The sequence below is a fragment of the Cynocephalus volans genome, chromosome 15 (genome assembly GCF_027409185.1).
Source record: "Cynocephalus volans isolate mCynVol1 chromosome 15, mCynVol1.pri, whole genome shotgun sequence".
NCBI classification, from domain to species: Eukaryota; Metazoa; Chordata; class Mammalia; order Dermoptera; family Cynocephalidae; genus Cynocephalus; species Cynocephalus volans.
The window spans coordinates 61,286,425-61,307,146 of NC_084474.1; the positions used below are offsets into that span (position 1 = coordinate 61,286,425).

Sequence of the window (20,722 nt, forward strand, 5' to 3'; positions counted from 1 at the left end):
TTTCTGCTGGGGAATCTGGGAAACAGTGTAGAATACATTCCAGAGTTACCTCTATCATGGAGAAGAGAGGTGAAAAGTTGAGGATGTTTGTACAACTGTTACTTTAGAATATACTCTGAGGTGTACGGTAGCTTGCCCTGTGCTGGACCTGAGCCTGCTCTCCTGACCAGGAAGACAAAAAACAACAATCGATAGAAAATCGCAGATTTTCCCAGTAGTCAGCCTTTCCTCTGTAGAGGTAAACACCGAAGGCCACCAATAGTGTCTGCTTTGAGACTCCTGAGAATCTTGACAGAATTGCCCAGAGACAGTCAGCTAACAAAATTTTTTTGATCTCTCTCTACATACAGGCAGCCTCTCCAAGTGGCTCATTTCCCATTCTTAACCTATAGCCCCACAAAAGCAGTAATGTCAGAACCTAATAGTCCAGGAGAGACTACAGTAGATTCTTTTGTCTTTTTGTACAACATTGGAAATTCTCATGTCTCCCCTTCTCCACTTCACTGCCCCAAGAAAGCTGTCGTGTTGGTCTCCGAGAATCCCTTTCTGGGGCTGGGAAAAGGGTAACCACACTAGTGTTGCTGCTCTGAGTACTAGACTTACTGAGCAAATTACTAGTTTGGACATAAGCATTTCAAATTCATCAAATAGTTTTGTTATGCTTGTTTCTGGTTGCTTTTCCTCATATTTAAAAATAATATTTAATTTTGAAGAAATGTAATTCACAAAATTCTCATTAGCACATAAATAATCTGATGTTCTTTTTACACAAGTTCTTTAATGTCTGAAAAAAATTGTTTATAATCTTTTTTCTTGAAAGCAGGAAAGCATTTTTCTTGAAATATAAACTCTCAGGGAAAAAAAACGACTCAATAGGTCATTTTGAGTTCCTGCTGTTTTTATTCATGTGTCATGTGTCCATCCCATCAACCAACCAACCAACCAACCAACCAACCAACCAACCAACCAACCTTTATTTATCACCCAAATTGTCTCAATATCATGCTGGGACTTGAAAATACAAAGAAAAAATAAGACATAGAACAAGAACTCAAGGAGCTTATAGTCTGGACAGAAAAGGACAATGCAAATCACCTGATAATTAATTGAGATTCGAGAATGTCTCAGGCACAATGTTAGGTTCTAGGGACACAAGAACTAACTTTGATCCCTGACCCAAAGAGCTCGTCATTCAGAGAGAGAACAAGGAAGTTAACGGTTGACCAGAACACAAGTCAAACAGCGAAAATCTTGTAATGTACGTAGAAGTAAATGTCGTGAGCGCTCAGAGGGTGAGTAATTGAGGTTAGGGGAATTCAGCAGACTTCAAAGAGGAGGTACTTTTTCCTGGGTGTTGACATTCACAGGCACGAATGTTGTCGGCTGAATAAGGCACTAGATGTTGTAAAGGGACTGAGGTGTGACAAAGAGCTTTTAAGCTAGGTGATGCTGTTCATTTCATTATTTTCACACATATAAAGATCACTGGAAAAAGCAGATTAGTCTGTTCACATCCATGATTTTCAGTCTCAATTGAACTTTTCACAGCTCTTGGTAAAGTCATAACTGTTCTGGGCCTTTAGTTCTCCTATTATCTTCAGTGGCTGTTCCAGACATTTTTAAACACTATTGAAATGAACTGCCTGAACTCTCATCAAGTCTCCTTCGCTTCCACTTCTTCTATAAAATAGAGGTCATTAGGGGGCTGTTTCTCCTATGGGATTTCATTCCCTCATAGTCTCTTCTCAGAGGAAGAGCTGTTTCTTCTCCTATTGAAACTAGTCTGCTCTCACCATTTCTATTCTGAATCCTGTTTTCTCAACCACATCAAAATGCTTGCTCCATCGAAGACCTTTCTGTTTCTCCTTTCATCCTCATCTCTTCTAAAGGCTCCTTTTTCTTTACCTGTGAATACATCTAAGCATCTCTCATTCTAAAAGCCATACCTATCCTTATTCCTGTTCCTCTAGTTTCCTCCCAATTTCCTTCCATTTTCAGCCATCTTCTTGAAAATATAATATAAACGAAAGCTTCTCAAACTTTAATGCCCATGAGAGTCACTTGAGGATCTTGTTAAAAGGAACTCAGTACCTTCTTCCCCCCTGCACCCCGGTTGTTTGTGTATGTATTTATTTTTAGCTCCCACAAATAAGCGAGAACATGGGGGGTAAGGAGGGAAGAAGGCACAAGAATCACAATTCCTTGAACTTGTTAAGACAAGTGAACATATATGATGTTGATGGGTGGGAGGGCGGAGAGGGAGCGGGCAGGGAGGAATCGGTAAAGGGACACAAAAATCAACTACGTTGTATATTAATAAAATAAAATAAAATAAAATAAAAATGAACTCAGTAGTCTGGGGTGGGGCCCAAGGTTCTGCATTCTTGACAAGTTCCCAGCTTATTCTGCTGTTCTAGAAATTATTATAAACACAGAAGGTCTAAATTCTAATTCTTCTCTTGCCCTTATGTCCGATTTATTCATAACCCTCTTGTCTTCCAGCTTCTGCTCCCCCAAATCACCAGTGACCTCTTGAATGACAGATCCAGTGGGCAGTTAGCAATCATAATGCCCCTAGCCCACTATGGTGAATTAGACACCCTGATTCTTGATGAAATCTACTCACCGACTATGGCTTTATTCCTTCCTGGTTTCCTCTTGTCTCTGTAGCCATAATTTCTCACCTTCATTTTCAATCCTCCTTGTTTATCTGCTTCTTAAAATTTTTAAATTCTATCAAGTCTTTCACTGAGATCTATTTTACTCTATACTATGTTTTGAAATAATCTCATCCAGTAATTTTAATTTCTGCCTAGATACTATGGAGTCCCAAGTTTTCCACTTTAATCTTGTTTGACCTCAAATACATATATCCAACTGTCAAACTTGAATAACTAGCATCTTAAATTCAACATGTAAAACCTAACTTATTAGCTACTCTCCAAAACCTGTGTTTCATAGTTTAGGTCATTTGGACCACGTTCCATCTAATTAACCAAGATGAAGTCTGGAATGACCTTGATTCCTTCCCTGACTCCCATCCATTCATTAAGTTCTTTGTATTCTTTTTTCTTAATGTCTTTCAAATCCAGCTTCCCCAGTCCATTCTTACTGTCACTACTATGTAGATCGGGTCCTCATTCTAACTGGCTTGTATAATAGCCTCTTCACTAGTCCAATCTTACCCCCTCCCAATGAATCTTCTACTTGCAGCAAGTAAAAAACCCTTCCTGGTCTCCCTTTAATAAAAAGATAAAGTCTAAGCTTAGGAACATGACTTAGAGTACTTCATTATCTGGCCTCATCTCCAGCTTTATCTCTTAGTGCCCCTCCTTCAAATAAACTTTACAGTCCATTCATCTTCAAGGACTTGGAGTTCCCCATAACTCCATGCTTTCTGACATTTTTATTCCTCTGCAGGTCCTTACCTTTCTACAAAGTCCCGATAAACTTTTTTTTTTTTTTTCTAGGCACTGCTTTACCCACATCACTGTCAGTAATTTTTTTTTTTTTTAAATTTTATTTTGTCGATATACACTGTGGCTGATTATTGCTCCCCATCACCCCGATAAACTTTTAAAGTGAAGCTTAGATGTCATTTTCTATGGAAATTTGTGTAAATTGAGGGACGCCTACATGTTTCTTTTAATTTTAAAAACGTCTCTATGTACAGTTTGCTATTGCACAGTAGTTTCTCACTTTCTACATGCTTATTATACACAACTATGCACAACACAACCTTTGATAGACTTAATCACTCTTGTCTCAGTGTTCTCATTGCAACTTAAACATACTTAGATTAATTCTATTTATTTAAAATTTGTGTCCTGCTCATTTATGTCTACTTGCTTGTTTTTCTCACTAATTGTGAATTTCTATATGCCTTAATCATCTCTGTATTCCTAGTACTTTCCTAATGCTTTATCTGGATTTAGTAGCTGCTCAATATGTTTGTTAAATGTAATTCACATTCTGCCATTAAACCTATACAAAGATTTGCAAAAGAGAGAGCTTATATAACTATAATCCAGCATCTCATTATAAATATTATGTTTGTACCTTTCTTGTAATGAAAATATTCAATTTAATTTAGAGCCTTAATGATTTTCTTCTCACTCTAACTTTTTTACACCCTTGTTTGACATTTAGACATTGCAATAAAGTGCATACAATTTAATATTACCTATTTGTAATACAGTATTTTAAATCCATTTTTAACTTACAAAGTTTTAGCACCTTTTAAAAAGTTGGTTCTGGTTCTTTATGACATATTTAGGAAGCAGATCCATCTTTTTTTTCAAATTTAATTTTTATACAGGGAACTTAGGTAAGGTAGTCACAATAATTCTGTGGCAGAACTGGCTGATAGTGGTTCCCTTCCAGCTTCTACATCACAACACACACAGGGACTTGCCTTGAGGGACAGGATAGAGTGAATGGATAGGCTGGAGGCAGACTGGTCTGATGAGTGGACAGAATAGGAGTTTGCCTGTCAAAGATATCAGGAGTCAATCTCCACTACACCAAAACAAAATAAATTAAAATATCCTTTCACATTTTAATGAGAGTTAATATGTCAGAGTTTGAGATTGTCTGTCTTGGGTTAGAAGGTAAAACTCTGGGAGTTATTAAATCTTAACTATTATCTGTCATTTACCTTTCATTAGAAATAAGTCCATAGCTTGCTTTCTTGAAAGAATGCACAAGGTACAATAACTTGTTTAATGTCAGTTTTTCCTAGGAAACCCTTTATGTTCACTACCATAACCTCAATGGCTGATATATAATAAGTAATCGATAAAGTAATGGTGAGAGGAAAACATGAGAAAATACCAGCCTTGAATTAGAAGAGGTTACTTTTACTAAAAACATCAAATTGAATAGAAAAAAAAACTAGTGGAAACTTAAATCCAAAAGCTAAAAATAAGCTGCCTGGATGTGTATGTCATAAATCATTGTCTTACATTAAAATGCTAATAATAACAATAAAAAATGTGTAAAGAAGAAATGAGTAATTACCATTCGATAGTACATTCCACATGTTCACACAGTTTTAAAATTGAAAGAAGTGTGTAGTGTTCTGTCAGCTTATATAATGCATATATTCCAGCAAAGTTGGTAATAAAGTGGATTTCTGAGATAACTAAAACCATAAATGTGAATATCTTTTTCTGGAAGAGAATGGGCTAAGTCGGAAGTCTTAAAATAAATGACTTAAGATAGTGGTCCAAATCTTAGTGCTGGATTTTGTACAGATAGACGGGATTTCTTGGTCCTTCAGAGCAATCCAATTCCATTCAATGAATAACAAGGTTCTATGAGGTACTGTGAGAAATTTAAAAATGAGTAAGAGACAGCCTCTTATGAAATAAAAGGAGTATAAGACAAAATTAAAGCGAAATATTTTAAGATCTGTAAGAGTATGTGAGGGTAGAGAGGGTGACAATTATTAGAGGACATGAGAAAAGGGTCATCAAGCAGCTGGCATTTTCATGCATACTTGAGGATCGTTAGAGGATTGTTTTGCCCATGTGAGCTGACATTCTAGACATTCTAGACAGTGGTTCTGAAACTCTCAGATGCATAAAAATCAGTGGTGGGGGTGGGGGTGGGAGTGGGGTGCGTGGGGACTGCAATATTCTGTATCAGTTAGCTATCGCTACAATAACGATGTTTAACAAAACACCCCCAAATGTAGTGGCTTAAAACAACAATCCCTTATAGTTTCTCATGATTATGCTCATTAGTTCAGCTGTTCTGCTGATCTGAGCCAGGCCCAGATGATCTCAGCTGAGGTGACTCATGTATCTGGAATGATCTGAAAGGTCAGCTGCAGGACGGCTGGTCTAGGGTGGTCTCGACTTTGCTTCCATCAGTCTCTAATCATCCATTAGGCCACCCTGGGCCTCATGGCAAAAGTAGAGTGTTTCTGAAGGGCTCCTGAGACCCAGGCTCAGAATTGGCATACAATCACTTCTGCTGCATTCTACTGACTATAGCAAGTCCCAAGCCAAACATTCAGAGGGTGGCTACCTCTTTATGGGATGATCAGCAAAGTCATATTGCAAGGGGCATGGATACAGAAAAGGGAAAAAAGGGGCCTTTTTTTGCAAGTAGCCTACCATAGGGCTTCTTCATTGGAATTAATAGGTGGAATACTGAATACCGAGTAGGTGGAATACTGAGACCTCTGTAGGTGGAATACTGTGTAGGTGGAATGGAACTGTCTGGCAGTTGAGGCTGGGGTTAACCTGACATGTTTATTTCCAAATTCAGGCAGAAGTGAGAAAATACTGAGGGGTTTTGAGCAGTGATGAAACATGTTCAGAAGTCTGGCTTTAGGAAGAATAAGCTTGTGTGGTTACAGGGTGAAAAGGAGCTGAGAGAGGCAGGAGAAAAGTATTTTTTCCAGTCATCTAGGTGGAAATTAATGAAGGCTTGAATCAATGTGGTAGCAGTGGGAGCAGTCAAGGGTAAGAAACTTCCCTACGAGAACTAAGACCACTAAGAGGATGTGAGGTATGAGGGGCGAGTAGCATCTCCTTAATGTCCTTCCCCTTTGCCCCTTTATGCCAGACTCAGACGTTCGTTCAACACACATCCCTTGTGCCACATACAGAGTTCCCAGCATTTAATGTCAATTGTCACATGGTACTAGAGTATTTCATAATTGGTGGGACATAATAATCATATAATAGGGACAATGAGACTCAAACCTGTTGCTTTGGTCTACCATTCTAATGGGGCTAAACTTTCCGAAATTAAAAGTTTTTCAAAAATTGAGGTTTTAGTTCATTGGGCAGATTTTTTTTTTTCAGTGATTCCTTATTTTCACAGATCTCCAATTTAAATTTTGTAAAATGTGTTAAATTTGTTAAAAAGATAACAAATGTTATCTTCAATTTTATTTAAATCAAATAATATTGTGATTGAAAGGAAGAAATTTGCATAGAAACTGCATGGATTTTATTGAGATAAAAATTTCAGGACAGTATTCAAATACCTAATTATCCTATCTGAAATAATGAAATGCAAAGGATATACATTTTGAATTGCCACAAACATGTAGGCATTACACAATGCACATGATGGAGTCATAAAACATTTTATACCGTTTTATTATAAATAATTAGAAACAATATTTCATTTTTCAAATCCAGATAACAAAACAGTAAATATCATGCTTTTTTTAAAAAATTATTTCATTTTATTTTTGTAATATATTTTGGAAAATAGTATTCCTTATCCAAAGACTGGTAAAAAAAAAAAAAAAAAGAAAATCTGTAGGCACACAACAGAACAAAACTCTCATTTTTTTTTCAGTTAAATGAAAGAAATTGTGAGGTTTCTACAGGGAGAGGCTTAACAGTACAATGAAGAAGCCACCAAGCACAGCAAAATGATGTGACACCTGCACATATCACTTGTAAGGCAAAAGGTATTGTATACAGACACATAAACATAAAGAAGACCTGATGGTAAACATGAAAAAATATTTTTTTTTAAATTGTGAATAGCTTTATTCTCTCAAATGGAGAAAAGCCACTAAGGCGTAATCAAATCACCAATTCTAAAATTGGTATTTTGACCTCGAAAAAAACCCCTTTTTCTTTTCTAAGAAAGGAGACTCAATATCTATTTTCATTCTCTCATCTCATAGTAACATGTATTGATTAAAAAAACCCAAAAAACCAAAAAACTGTTCACTATTATAACCTTGAACACTTAGAGGAAAAAAACATTTCTTGATAAAATACTGTAGTAACTTCAAGTTGCCACAAAAATCTGTATCCAAAAATTCACTTAAAATAGATTATCCTATAGGAATATTTTCATTAAGAGATTTATTGCAGCTAGCAGTCAGGATTTTTGTAGTCATTTGACTATGATTAATTTTCTTTTTTGTGTTTCCCTTACATATGATGTAGGGAGTTTTGCCACTTGTCTCCACTAATATTAATTTAATAAAATTATAAGTTGCCTAAGAAAACAGAGCCTGAAGAAGAAAATTATAAAGAGTAATGTATTTCATTAAGTAATATAAGTAGATTTATTTGAATGCTTGTGTTTATTTGCAACAATTAAGAACAATGTTTCATATTCCAGATTAAACAGCTATTTGGTTTAAAATGAATATAAACATTCTATGTACAATGATATTTATAATTCTTTTATTTTTTATAGACTTCAAAGTGTATCTTTTCTAGAAACTGAAACAGGGTGAATCTGGTAAGCATGTTTCAGCTAGTTAGCAGAAATTAAATTAGCATGAAATAATAAGATGAAGAATTGAAGATCTAAAAACATTTTAAAAATAATGAAGTTACACGTGCAAGAAGATACCATGAAATGAACTGCTCCAGTTTACTAGGTTTTCATCTAATGTACTCCAACTTAATATATTCCAAATACTGCTTTCCTGTATAATATCAAAGAAAATATTAAGTGCATGTATATTATTTTAAGAACTTGATGATATACTTCACATTCTTTAAGTTGTACTCAGGTTATAAATATATGTATATACTAGCCAGTCAGTTTTTAGAGTTAATGAAAACTGTAGCATGGGGGGTAATTTTTTATCTCATGTGTCCTTATTTGGCTATGTCCATTTTTTTTCTGTAAACCATATAAAAAAAATCAAGGAGCATTGAAGCGTGTTTCTACATCACACTTTTATTCTCCATATAATACAATCTATTATGGCTTACAAAAATGGAATTTACATTTGAAGATGGGTTAACTCAAATCAATTATTAAGTATGATATTATAATTTGGCTTCTGAAATCCATTAACATTGAACCAACTCAGAGGACAACACTGTCTTTCCTTAACTTTTATCATAATTGTGCAACAGTATAAACTTAATTGTTAGTAAGTTTGCATAGCTATAACACCATTTTGCTGGTGTAGTACATCTTTTCCAAAGGTTTATGGCGGACCTCTTTCTATTCTTCTCGTATATCCTTTTTTTAAAAATTTACCTTTTCTTTTGTTTGTTTTACATGAAGTAAATCATATTTATCATCTGGCTACCATCGTTCCAAAATAAGATCCAGTAGTAGTCTGAAGCACATCGAGCTGAGCAGTTTCTTCCCTTTATAAAGCATGGCCATGAGTGGCATTCTCTATAGTCAAGCCATATAAACATGGTGACCCCAAGGAGAGACTTTTGTGAACTCAAGAGGCTCCAAATCCACAGTCAAGAGCCTGGGTGACTTCACATAACCACCACTTTTGCTGGAAGGGAGACGATATTGTTTGCTTCAGAAGTTTTCAAGCAATTTCTCATCTGGTAGCTTCTCCAGATTTCTTTGCTGCTTTTAAAATTGCTTCTGACATTGTGCTTTCAAAAGTCCAAAGGTCGAATCATCATGGTTGTGGAATGTAAGGAGTAACTGGGCCCTTTGAAATAGTGCCACTTTATCCCATTCAGCTTTCCATGGTTTTGTCCCGCAGTATAGAACATTCCATTTAGATTGGAGGGGCCACAAGCATCAAACCACCAACCTGAAAAATTAGTTAATAGTGAAAGAGAGAAGGAGAAGAAATAATTATAAATAAATTGAACATTTGGAAGTTAATGACATTAACTGATGGGGAACTTGTTTGGATTTACATGTGGGACAAGTGAAATGCAGATACCCATTAGAGGTATTTCACTTTAAGCCTTTTGTTGGGAATAGAACAATTAATTATTAGTAAAAAAATTAGTAAAGAAATTCAGAAGCTTAGACAACTGACATCTACATAAAGATAAAGATATTCTCCGTCTACCTCATCATTTTGTCAAGAACTGGCTCTAAGCTGCTTTTAAAATTAATTGGAAACTTGCAATGACTATGATTCTCAAATTGAATTTTAATTAACATGCCCTCTCTATAGTTAATAGCAAATGAGATGTGTTCATCAATAGTAGCCATATAGTTCCTTCCCATACAGGAATATTTTGTCTATGATTGTTCAAGTTCTTTCTAAACTTAGTAAAAAGAAAAACAAACAACTTGATGAGTAACATGAAAATCCTGTGCTTGCATAGCTCTCTGCAAGAATAACCGGATAACTCAGTTTTATTATTTTAATGAATTAAGTGCTTAGGTTTTTTAGATAAAGCATAGTATTTTTTTCCCTCTCCTGAAGTAACACTATTGAAATCTTTAGGGAGAAATTTATGCCAGAGACATTCTGGCATATTTTTTATTTGGATACAGTTGACCTCTCTTTGATTACAGAGTTATACCTAAGGGACTAATAGCTAAAGAAAGAGAAAGCTGTACAGCTGATGTTTAACTGTAACATGAGCATCATTTTGCAGAAATTTCAGAAAAAGTTAAATGGGGAAAAACTAACTCTCATTTTTCAATTTTGGAAGATGAATATACAGCTGGGTTGTGTTTATAAAGTCACACTAGAGGCATAACAAGCAGCTTTAATCACAAAATCATAGTGGGGGGTACAGTAAGGTATGCCTTAATGAATTTGGAAAGACACTATATTCAGTGTTGTTTTACCAACTGTATGCAAACAACATAAATGTTAATTCAGTCAAAACACAAGGAACAAGAAGGTTCTTGTTTGGCAAGAAAGAAAGAACTGTAAAATTCCACTTTTTTTCTGTAAGATTAATTCCTTTAATTTTTCACCCAGTAAAAATATGGTATTTATATTACAAAAGGCATTCTAATGGGAGTTTACCCAGAAGGCTATCTGTAAATAACTAAACTGAAACTCTAAAATGAAATTCAACTTGATGGCTTCTGTGCATTCACTTTCCTCCTCCTCTTCTGTGACCTTCTTGAGGCTGTCTTCCATCACATTAGTGAGTCTTTCATAGTCTTTTAAATATCCACCATGGTCTCTGAAGTAAATGCACTTACTCTATTGAAAATAATGACGATTCATAGAATGATCTCCCAAGCTGCATTAGGGTACTTATTAGGATAAAAATGTGTGGGTGTTTTTGTTTTGTTTATTTGGTTTCTAGAAAGTCACAAGAATCTTAGAAGAATGTGGAAAGGCAGATGTCTGTTGAGACAACAAAAGGATACATTCATTGGGAAACAGGATGAGCTTAGGAAAGAGACAAGAAACAGTAAGAGCCTGTGAGAGAATCAGATACATCGATCTTGTGTATCTTTTATAATGAGTAAAGTGGGGTAATGTTTGTTGTGGTGGTGAGAAAGGCATTTTGGAGACATTGACAGAAGGCCAGTATGGCTGGGTCACTGCCACCAAGAGGGACAGTAGCTTAAAGCTGAGAGGGTCTGAAGACCAAATCACCCAGTCTTTTGTTCATTATCCTGAGGCATATCTACTGGCCCATCTCTTATACTTAGTATTACACCCAACAGAGTTTGCTTAAATGATTGGTGAGTGGCTACAGGCTTATTGACTGATTGACTGACTCTGAATAACTGGTTCTCCTTGTACAGTTTCTGTTGTCTGCAGTTGTTTAATTTATTAAAAAGTGTATTGAAGAGACACTCCAATACATAACATCTGTGCTTATTATATTCATTTTTCTTTATTGGTCGGTTCAATATGTAATTATTGTGTTGTTGCACAATACTCAACAAGACAGACATGGTCCCTGCCCTCATAAAACTTATTTTAATGTGAAAAACAGAGAAAAATAGTAAACAAATAAACAAAATATCTACAAATCACGACTAAAAAATGCCATGAAGAAAATTATCAGGGATCTGTGAGGGAGAATAACCTAACTTTTCATATTCTTGGGAGAAGTTGATATTTAATGAGACCTGGAGGAGGAGAGGGAGGCAGCCTCTGAAGACCAGAACGGACTCTTCTAAGCAGAGCACGTGCAAACTCCACGAGAAAGAAGGGGAGCTTGGTGGGTTGTGGAACTAAAAGAACATCTGTGTAGCTGGTGCACGGTGAACACGGGGAGACTTGCAGGAAATGAAGGTGCAGAAATAGACAGTCCTGGTGGAAAGTTGAACAACCTCTGCAGAAAAAGTTATAGTTTCAGCCAGCCTACTTACTTATCCATCAACAGGTGAACAAGTGAAACATTCTCCAGGAATAGGAGCCAATATTTAACCAGGGGAACCAGATCTGCCAGGTTAAATGTTTAATCAAACATTATTTAGACCCATATTCTATATGAGCTGCCAAGGCTGTCCTGTGCATATGTGGCCACGTGATGAAGGAAGAAAGTTGAGTCTAATAGCATCAACTCAGCAAATATTAATCAGTGGACAGACAGAGGGGACAGAGTTGAGTAAAACAAAATTCCTGACTTCAAGGCGTGCACAGTTTTGTGTAGGAGAGAGACAAACTGTTAAGTATCGAGATGATAGCCAAGTAACAAAGAGATGAGGAAAATTTTCTGGAACTAAGGAGGCAGGAGGTCTTAACTGCCATGAGGAGGGGCACAGGTTCATTCATGTACCGCCTGAGCTGGGTCCTGATGGATGGTATGAGTCCACAAAGTACAAAGTGCTTTTAAACACAGTATGTACCTGGAAGACCAGAAGAGAGTGTCTGCCAGCCTCTGGGCTTGGCTGGGTCCCACTGGGTAAGGGGTTGGAGAATATAGGGCTAGAAAAATAAACAGGAGGGAGAACATAGAGGTTTTAAGTTATCCTCTTAGAAATTGTCTTCAGATCAGAAGTTAGAAGACCTAGACTTTGACGCTGACTTCATCAATGAATAAACAAGAGATCCTAGGCAAGAATACCAATAATATTTGATATTTATTGAATAGTTAGTATGTGTCAGGGACTGTGTGAAGATATTTAGATTCATTCTCTCATTTTATCCTCAAAATAGCATTAGATGGTGTGGAAAGCACCATAATAAAAATACCAGTGCTCAGAGAGTTTAAGGAACTTTTCCAAGTCACATTCACAATACATGAATTATAATGTCTGATCAACCATTTTCAAAGCACAGTTTTAAGGACCAAATAAGATAATGCACTGATTATTGGAGCCTGTAGAATCCTATCTAAGTGTTTGGTGCAAGTTATCTAGGGACTAGGGAGAAGAGTTCAGGGCTAGAAAGAAAGGGACTAAATCCTGTGGACACCATAGTGATTTAATAATGAAAACAAGGTCATCAGTGCCAACATATTTTCTTATTTTTTTGGTAGGGTTTATTAGAGAAATAGGAAAATAATTTGGACCGAAATGAGTAAATGCCATATTATACAATGTTTACATTATAAAAATATGACATTTAAGTACTTAATATGGGTTTTTTCCCAAAGTTTTGTGTTGATTTCATGAAGAATCAAAGAGCATGAAGTGTCCAAATATCTCTTTATCTTAAGACAGTGGGTCAGGCACATTGCGGTGCGACAAAAAGCAATTAATGATAATAAAGATGTGAGTTTAAATGGCAGAAAATAAAACAACTATTCTCTGATTTCTCTGACACATGCATTAAAAAACTAAACAAAGACATTTCTTTGTACCAAATATTTCAGTTTGTTTACTTTTTACCTCTTTTGAAAAATAAATTAAGCACGACAAGGTCTTGTAAGCATAAATCTTGGAAAGATGTGGTTTAAGCCATATTTATACAAAGCAGGCAAAAGCATAGCAGACTCCTGGTTACTCATCCGTACTCCTTGGTATGCGTAGGTAATCATATGTACTAATAGGTACTCAGTACATATGTACGTTTGCATGGGATGAAGACTTCTGCGTGAACCTGTAGAGGAATATGCCTGGATTTACAGTTCCTTTCTGACAAGATATGAAATAGCTGAATTATATATCCTCTGCAATCCTGGGGAAATATTAACTTAATGCCTTATTCTGTGTGTGCCTGGGAATAACAAATAAGAAATATGCTAAAGAAGTTAATCTAGGGAAGGCACTTTAAGCCTAAAAGAACTCAGTGATGCGAGCAGAGGATGGAAGAAAGAAGCTTCCATCTGCTGTTGGGACAACTGATAAAATGTCTCAAATGTTTTAAGGTTGGCAACTGCTGAGATGTACTTTGCCAAGCATTTTTCTTCATAACCTGTAACCTCATGTATATTTTAATAAGAAATCTGAGATGCATGTTTCTAATTCATTTACACTTAACTCATTAAAATTTAGTTTTGTAATAACTATCTCAGGCCTTTAAAAATCATTGGAGTCTTTTATCTTTGAAGCAGAAAATTCACATTTTATCATTAATAAATGAAACCTTGCCCAGAAAATAAGAATTTGATCTAAACTTTGTACTCAGGAAGTTCAAATTTATTTGAAAGTCAGGAAGCCTCTCTCTCAAATTCTTCCGATCCTAAACAAAATGTCTTTCAACATTTCTTTTCTAAGGTAAAAAGTATAGCAACATGAAAAGATCTGTCTGTTTTTGTGGATTTCTTTCATTCATTTTCAATGCCTGCACTCTAATCTGCAATATGCAAAAGAGCTTGCACAGACACTAAGATTTTATTCTTTCATCACTAAAAATGAGGTTGAGCTAAACTGATTGGTGCCATTGTTATCAGTGGGATCATAATGAAAAAATGACTTAATAAGCTTATATATACAAAGTTGGCTCTACCCAGAGCTAGCCTCAAGAAACAGCTGTATAGGTCTTGGGTGCAGGAGGCAAAAGGCCTTTCTAGAGGTTTGCATTCCTTCTGTCATCTTGTACTATATCCCCTTCAGGCCAAGGACTTGGCTTTTTCCCCCCAACCCTCTCTCTTTTTCTTCTTTTTTTTCCCAAAGATGAAAAGTTGTTTATCCTGGCCAGTAACACTGAATTCATTTAAAACTTCTAGGTATTCTCTTACTGTCTCTCCTATCCCTTGGATATCCTTTCACTTTTAACCATGTTTAAGTGAGGAAATGCTCATGAAAATATGCTGCAAGCAGTAAAACAGAACTTGATCATTCTCTTTGAATGTTATTCCTTTTAACAGAGGCAATAAAAAGAACAGATAAGGCAATGGCCTTTGAAGGTTGAGTACCTGTGTTTAAATCCTGCTTCTAACACTAACTCTGTGAACTTTGGCAAATTATCTTATTTTTCTGTATCTCAATTCTTGCCAAAATATTGTGGTTTCTATTTCAAAGGGTTTTTGAAAGCTTTATATAAGATATTAAATATAAATCATTTAGGGTAATGCAAAATGTCTGTTTCAGTAAAAGTTCAATAAATATTCACTATATTATTATTAGAGTACAATATAAACAAAATTGTTTGGTGGTTTCTTATCCACTGTCAATTATTAGCCTTCGGTTGTAGCCTTGTGCTATAGGTTTATCAGTTCTGATTCACGTTTTTACAAGCTTATTAAAGACATTTTCTAATATTCTTTGCTCTTTTTCTAATAAATAAAACTTTCCTCCAGAAAATATGAATATAATCCTAAACTTTGAACTTAAGAAGTTCAAATTTATTTGAAAGACAGAAACCTAACTTTTACAACTCTGGAATTTAGTCTTCTGGTGTTTAGTTATTTGTAATAGTCCCAATCCTTGATTTTCATCCCTTTGTCCCATTTTTGTGCACACAGTCAACTGTAAATACATATATGTACTTACATGTTTTAAATCTAAGTTCCCATGAAAAAGTCACATTCATACTCACATTGATTTATTTTTACATCTTCTCACCAGGATCATTTGTGATTTTGCAATGTCCTGTTAGAGCCTCTAATAACATATTTATTCATTTAACCAATATTTATTGAACACATATTATGTGCCACACACTATTCCAGGCACTGTGGGTACAGTGATGGACAGCACAAAGTCCCGGCATTCAAGGAATGCACGTTTTTGTGGCATAGGTTAACATATTATTCACTATATACAGAAACTGGGTCTAAATAAAAGTAATGCAATGTAGCTTTCTATAGTCCACCTTAAATTACTCATGTGAATCTTTTCTCTCATCATTTTTACCTTAAAATCTAGGGAATGCCTGTTATCTGATGATGCTTTGCACATCCTCCCTGAATTATTAAAAATGCTGAGATGATTATATTTCCCCCAAATCTTGTCACTTCAACATCACTCACCAGTTGAAGAAGCTGCTAGTTTTTTGGTTTTTTTTTTCATTTGCTTTGCCTTCTTCAGGATTATATAGCAGGCAATACAAGCATTTTTCAACTCTCTGTTGTTAGCATCTGGTAAGTTCTAGGGTGTACTAAAAAATTTATGTGTATAGCTTTATCCCCTCTTGTAGGACTGAACTGAGAAATATCCTTTGTTAGCTTTAGAAAGTCTTGTCTGTCAGCTGACATGGTTTATGCGTGGGAAAAGAGATCAGAGTTTCTACCGCAACAGATTTTTTCTGCAGAAGGTTAGGTCACATTTTTGCATAGCTTTTATATTATGTACTAAATATGGAAATTGCATTGAAAGAAAAGTAAGGAAAGGACTGTAAAACAATACCACATTTGCTTGTTTTTAGTTGTTGGCAACCTTTAAAAACTGTAGTTTACAACAGACTTTTAGAAATATTAATTCTTTAATTCTTTAATAATTGCAGCTTGATAGATTTTTAAAAATATTTATTTTGAATAACCCTAATTTAGTACCAAAGACCATGTTTTAGATGAATATAAGTTCACTATGAATGTGACAATCTGGTAAGTTTTTCATTTTTTTAATTTTGAAGTCAGAGGATTTTTTGCATATTTATTTTTATGTACAATAAATCTATACAAACAAAAACATGTATTGAATGAGATCACATTTTTATTTTCTTTATGCTAAATAGTAGATCAAACTGTTAAGTTTTTAATGAAACTTATTCCTTTCTTTGGGCTCAGGAGGGCACCACAGGAGCTCTCCTGAGGGTCTAAGAAAATATTTCTATAATTATCTCTTAAATGTATCCCTCCCACTACAGATATGCAGATTTTCAGTAATATCCTATGTAAAGAAGGAAACCTAAGGAGAAAACTTACAAATTTTCCTAAAGTCAAGGGCAATTACACAGTACGGATATTCTGGCTTATAAATCTATACTGATAAATCATCTCTATTAAATGGTTAATTAAGGGGTCTTTTTCATAGAAAATGTATGTGGCAATTTTGCCTTTGAAATAAAGGCTCTGATCCAATAAGAAATGTATAATGAGACATAAAAATTATTCAGTGTTAAAATTGGATGGCTTTCTGGTAGGGTAAGAATAAATACGCATACCTCCGGGAAAGGGGGTGTAAAGTGTTGTAGTGTCTATTTCTATTGATGAAATTGTATGATGCTTTCTCAGCTCAGTATGTCTCCTTTCAGCTCAGCAATGTACTATGAATTACCACCTATGCAATGAAAAATAATATCACTTCCTTTGTAATGATGAATATGCTAACTATCCTGATTTGATTATCACATATTGTACACAAATACTGATAGTAAACTCTGTACCCCACAAGTATGTGTAATCAATTATGTTTCAATTAAAAATTAAAAAAAATAAAAAATAAATTAATTAATTTTATCAATTCAAAATAAAAGAAAAAATAATATCACTTGTTTTTCTCTACTAACAGGTGTAATGAGTACATGGGATAACAGAATCACAAAACCAGAAGAAAAATTGAGAAACTATTTTTACTAGACTGACAAGTACAGAAAAGTGCATAACCAAACTCTATGAGATAAATAGCTTTTTATTCTCTTCTTGAGGATGTTTATAACTAGAAATGCACAATCCTTACTGTCAACTCATTCCAGTCTTTGATCCCTGGAAACTCCTTCTAATGTCACTTCCCCTTACTAATAACTTGGTCACGTATTATATTTTGTTTGTAGAGCTTTTTATGATTCAAATTGTGTTATTTATTGTTTACTTTTCTGTCGACAGTCTTCTTCAACTGATGTGAGCTCTATTCTGTTTTGCTCATTCCTCTAATAGAAGCTGACCCCCTTAATAGGTATTCATTGTTCAGTTGATAGAAGGAAGTTAAGTTAGACTGTTAGGAATGAAGGAACAAAGATCAAAACGTTCTACTTTCTGTCGAGCTGAGATACAATCTGCTTTCAATTAAGCCTATCTCCTGTTATTCAGTCTTTGACAATGATACCACATTCTCCAACTAAAATCCCTCCAGGTACTTGAAGACAACTATCTAGGACAGTTAGTGGGCAATAAATCTTACTTTACCTATAGTCTATTTTAGAAGAAACAGAGGAAAAATATATAAATAAACAAGATAAAACAAAGTTTTAACTGATGATGACAAAGAACTATGAGTTATTAGTCCAAAGAGTATGAAGTCTCACAGCTTAAAAGAAACTATTTTTAAATAGGCAACAAGCTCAAATACAAATTTAAAAAACGAAAGGAAGAAAAGGAAAAATCATTAGATGAAGAAAATGGTTCTAAGGGAAAATTTGATGGAGAGTAAATAATGGTGGTGGGGATTAGCTCAGTAGGACAGGAGATCCAGGCAATACTCCAGTTAACTGGACTGTCATTGACATTCTTCCATATGTTCTCCACTTCTTAGCTATCTAAATGCCACATTTTAGCTTTGCAGAGTGAATAGTTTTGCAAGACCTGGATTCTTTCGAAAGGATATTTGATAGGGTAATGGTGTTTATTACAAAAACATATGTACTTAGACTATTTCAGCCCAAGCAATAAGTGGAAATGTTCTCTCCTCCACATATGTGTTTATTGGTGAGTCCAAGAACGATTATGGATGAAAGAACATGACAAATTTCAATCATCTGAAACAAAAATCGAATCATAAATCTGAGTAATGAAGTTTTCTCTTCAACAACCAAGAGATGCATTTTCCTCTTTGGTTCAATCCATATTTTCATTACAGGAAGATGAGCATGTTGGAACACTCTTCTAATAATCCATTTGAAAGATTTTACTGTTGGTATTTTGTGTATTGTATTTATTTGGTAGAAAATTATCAAAGGGGGAGGGGAGGGGGAAAGAGAGGGGGGCCAATGAGAAATTGGTTAAAGGACACAACGATTGCATGTTGTAATGATGAGTAAGCTAACTATCTTGATCTAACCATCACACATTGTACACAATTGCTGAAAATCAATGTTGTACCCCACATGTAAGTATAATAAATTATCTTAAAAAAAGAAAAATTATCTGTTAAAATAGTAATAGAGAAAATGAAGTGTAGTTCAATATAAAAATGGGCAGGACACTGAAAAATCAAAGTCATTTTGTCTTTGTATAAAGTTGCTGACAATTTCATTTATGCAATTAGGGAGGTAATGAAAAAATTTTTTTTTCTTTCAGGAAAATATTCAAGATCTAACCTATGGGTACCATTTTTTAAAATATTGTAAATTTGTAGCAACTATTTTTGGGGGGGAAGGGGTCATAAAATACATATAGAAGACTTTAAAATATTTGGTGAGGTTGACTGTGATGCCAAAATGACATGTTCAAGGCTTAAGAAGGATATGATAGAGGCAGAATTATAACAGGTTGTCTTTGATAATAGTGGAGCTGCTCTCACACTGAAAAAATGTCAATATAGGAGGAGAGGATGGGACTCAGTTGGCTGTGATATGGTGGTAGTAGAGATAAAGGGGTGGGGGATAGGAAGAAAGATGAAAATATTTCTCCCAAACCTTCTCTCCTTGCTTTTGTGTGCTCTGTTAATCGATGAGGAAAATGTCAAACTAATGATTTATTTCATTGGCTTTAAAATTTGAAAGTGATTACAAGGGTTACAGGATGGTTATTCATTTATTCATGTACTGTATTTTTTATTGAGTTTTTATGTGTCACAATCTACTGCACTAGATGTTAAGAATAAATTGGAGAACAATAACCGACTTTTATTTTCCTTATGTTCAAAGTAGAGATTAGAGTTTCTCTCCCTTCCCACCTCACAGAGTTGGTCTGGAGATCAAATAAGATAGTACAAACATGTGCAGCAACATATAGTGATATGTAATAATAGCGGCAGTCATACTGTGTTTTGGGAAGGAAAATTTTAAAATTTTAAAATTTTAAATTTTAAATTTGAACAATTTTTTCCTTACTAGCATGAAAATATGTTTTGCTATAGAGTAACACAGAAAGAGTATCAGAACAGTTGAAGGTGGGAGTGATTGCTACTACACTAAGAGAGGGAAACAACACTAAAACTGTGAGAAGAGGGACACAGAAAGGAGTTTTCCTTCACAATTTTGCTTAGTGACAACTCCTTCCTCCCCAGAGCCTATAACATTCTAGAGCTACATCATTCACCATTGGGCTTTAGCTTAGTGTTTCCAAAACTTCAGTTAGTCATATTTCAACTTCACAGATTTTGCCATATCCATTTATAACTTTTAGTAATAGTTAACTAATATTTTTCTTTAAATCAATGATTTATTAAGTATAAAATATTGTGAATACATTTTAAAATGCAAAGTTTACATCATTCCTTTAGAGAGGAAACCAGTACTACTTGTTATAATAGAAAGTAGATATTAAACTCAATAAAATTAAAACAAAATAACATTGTTTAATTCTAGGTAGGTGCCATTGCTTAATCAAGGCTCTGAGCCTAAGGCCACGGGTCTGCTCTTTCTTTAGTAAGTGCTGCAGAAGTGTTACAGATATGCTAGCACCAAATTCAGAATTTCCCTTCAGCACAGTCACAAGACTGGAAAAATATTGAAAAGTTGCAAAATGAATTAACTCTCTTACTTTATGATGCAATATTATTTAATGGCATCTCCTATACTAGCTAAACTGTCTTGCAAAGGTCAACATCATACTTATATAATGCAAAACCCTGGTATAGCTGATCTGAGTTGCATTAC

The 20,722-nt window shown here is 34.8% G+C and overlaps 1 protein-coding gene across 2 annotated transcripts in view; it reads right to left on the reverse strand.

Moving 5' to 3' along the window:
* Nucleotides 1-9,350: 9,350 nt before the first annotated feature.
* The window catches only part of ANGPT1 (angiopoietin 1), a 255,227-nt gene continuing 243,855 nt past the window's right edge, over nucleotides 9,351-20,722 (reverse strand). For both annotated transcript variants that reach the window (XM_063079869.1, XM_063079868.1), the window contains exon 9: nucleotides 9,351-9,511. In XM_063079869.1, coding sequence (XP_062935939.1) covers nucleotides 9,351-9,511 — 161 coding nt within the window. The remainder of the gene's footprint in view (nucleotides 9,512-20,722) is intronic.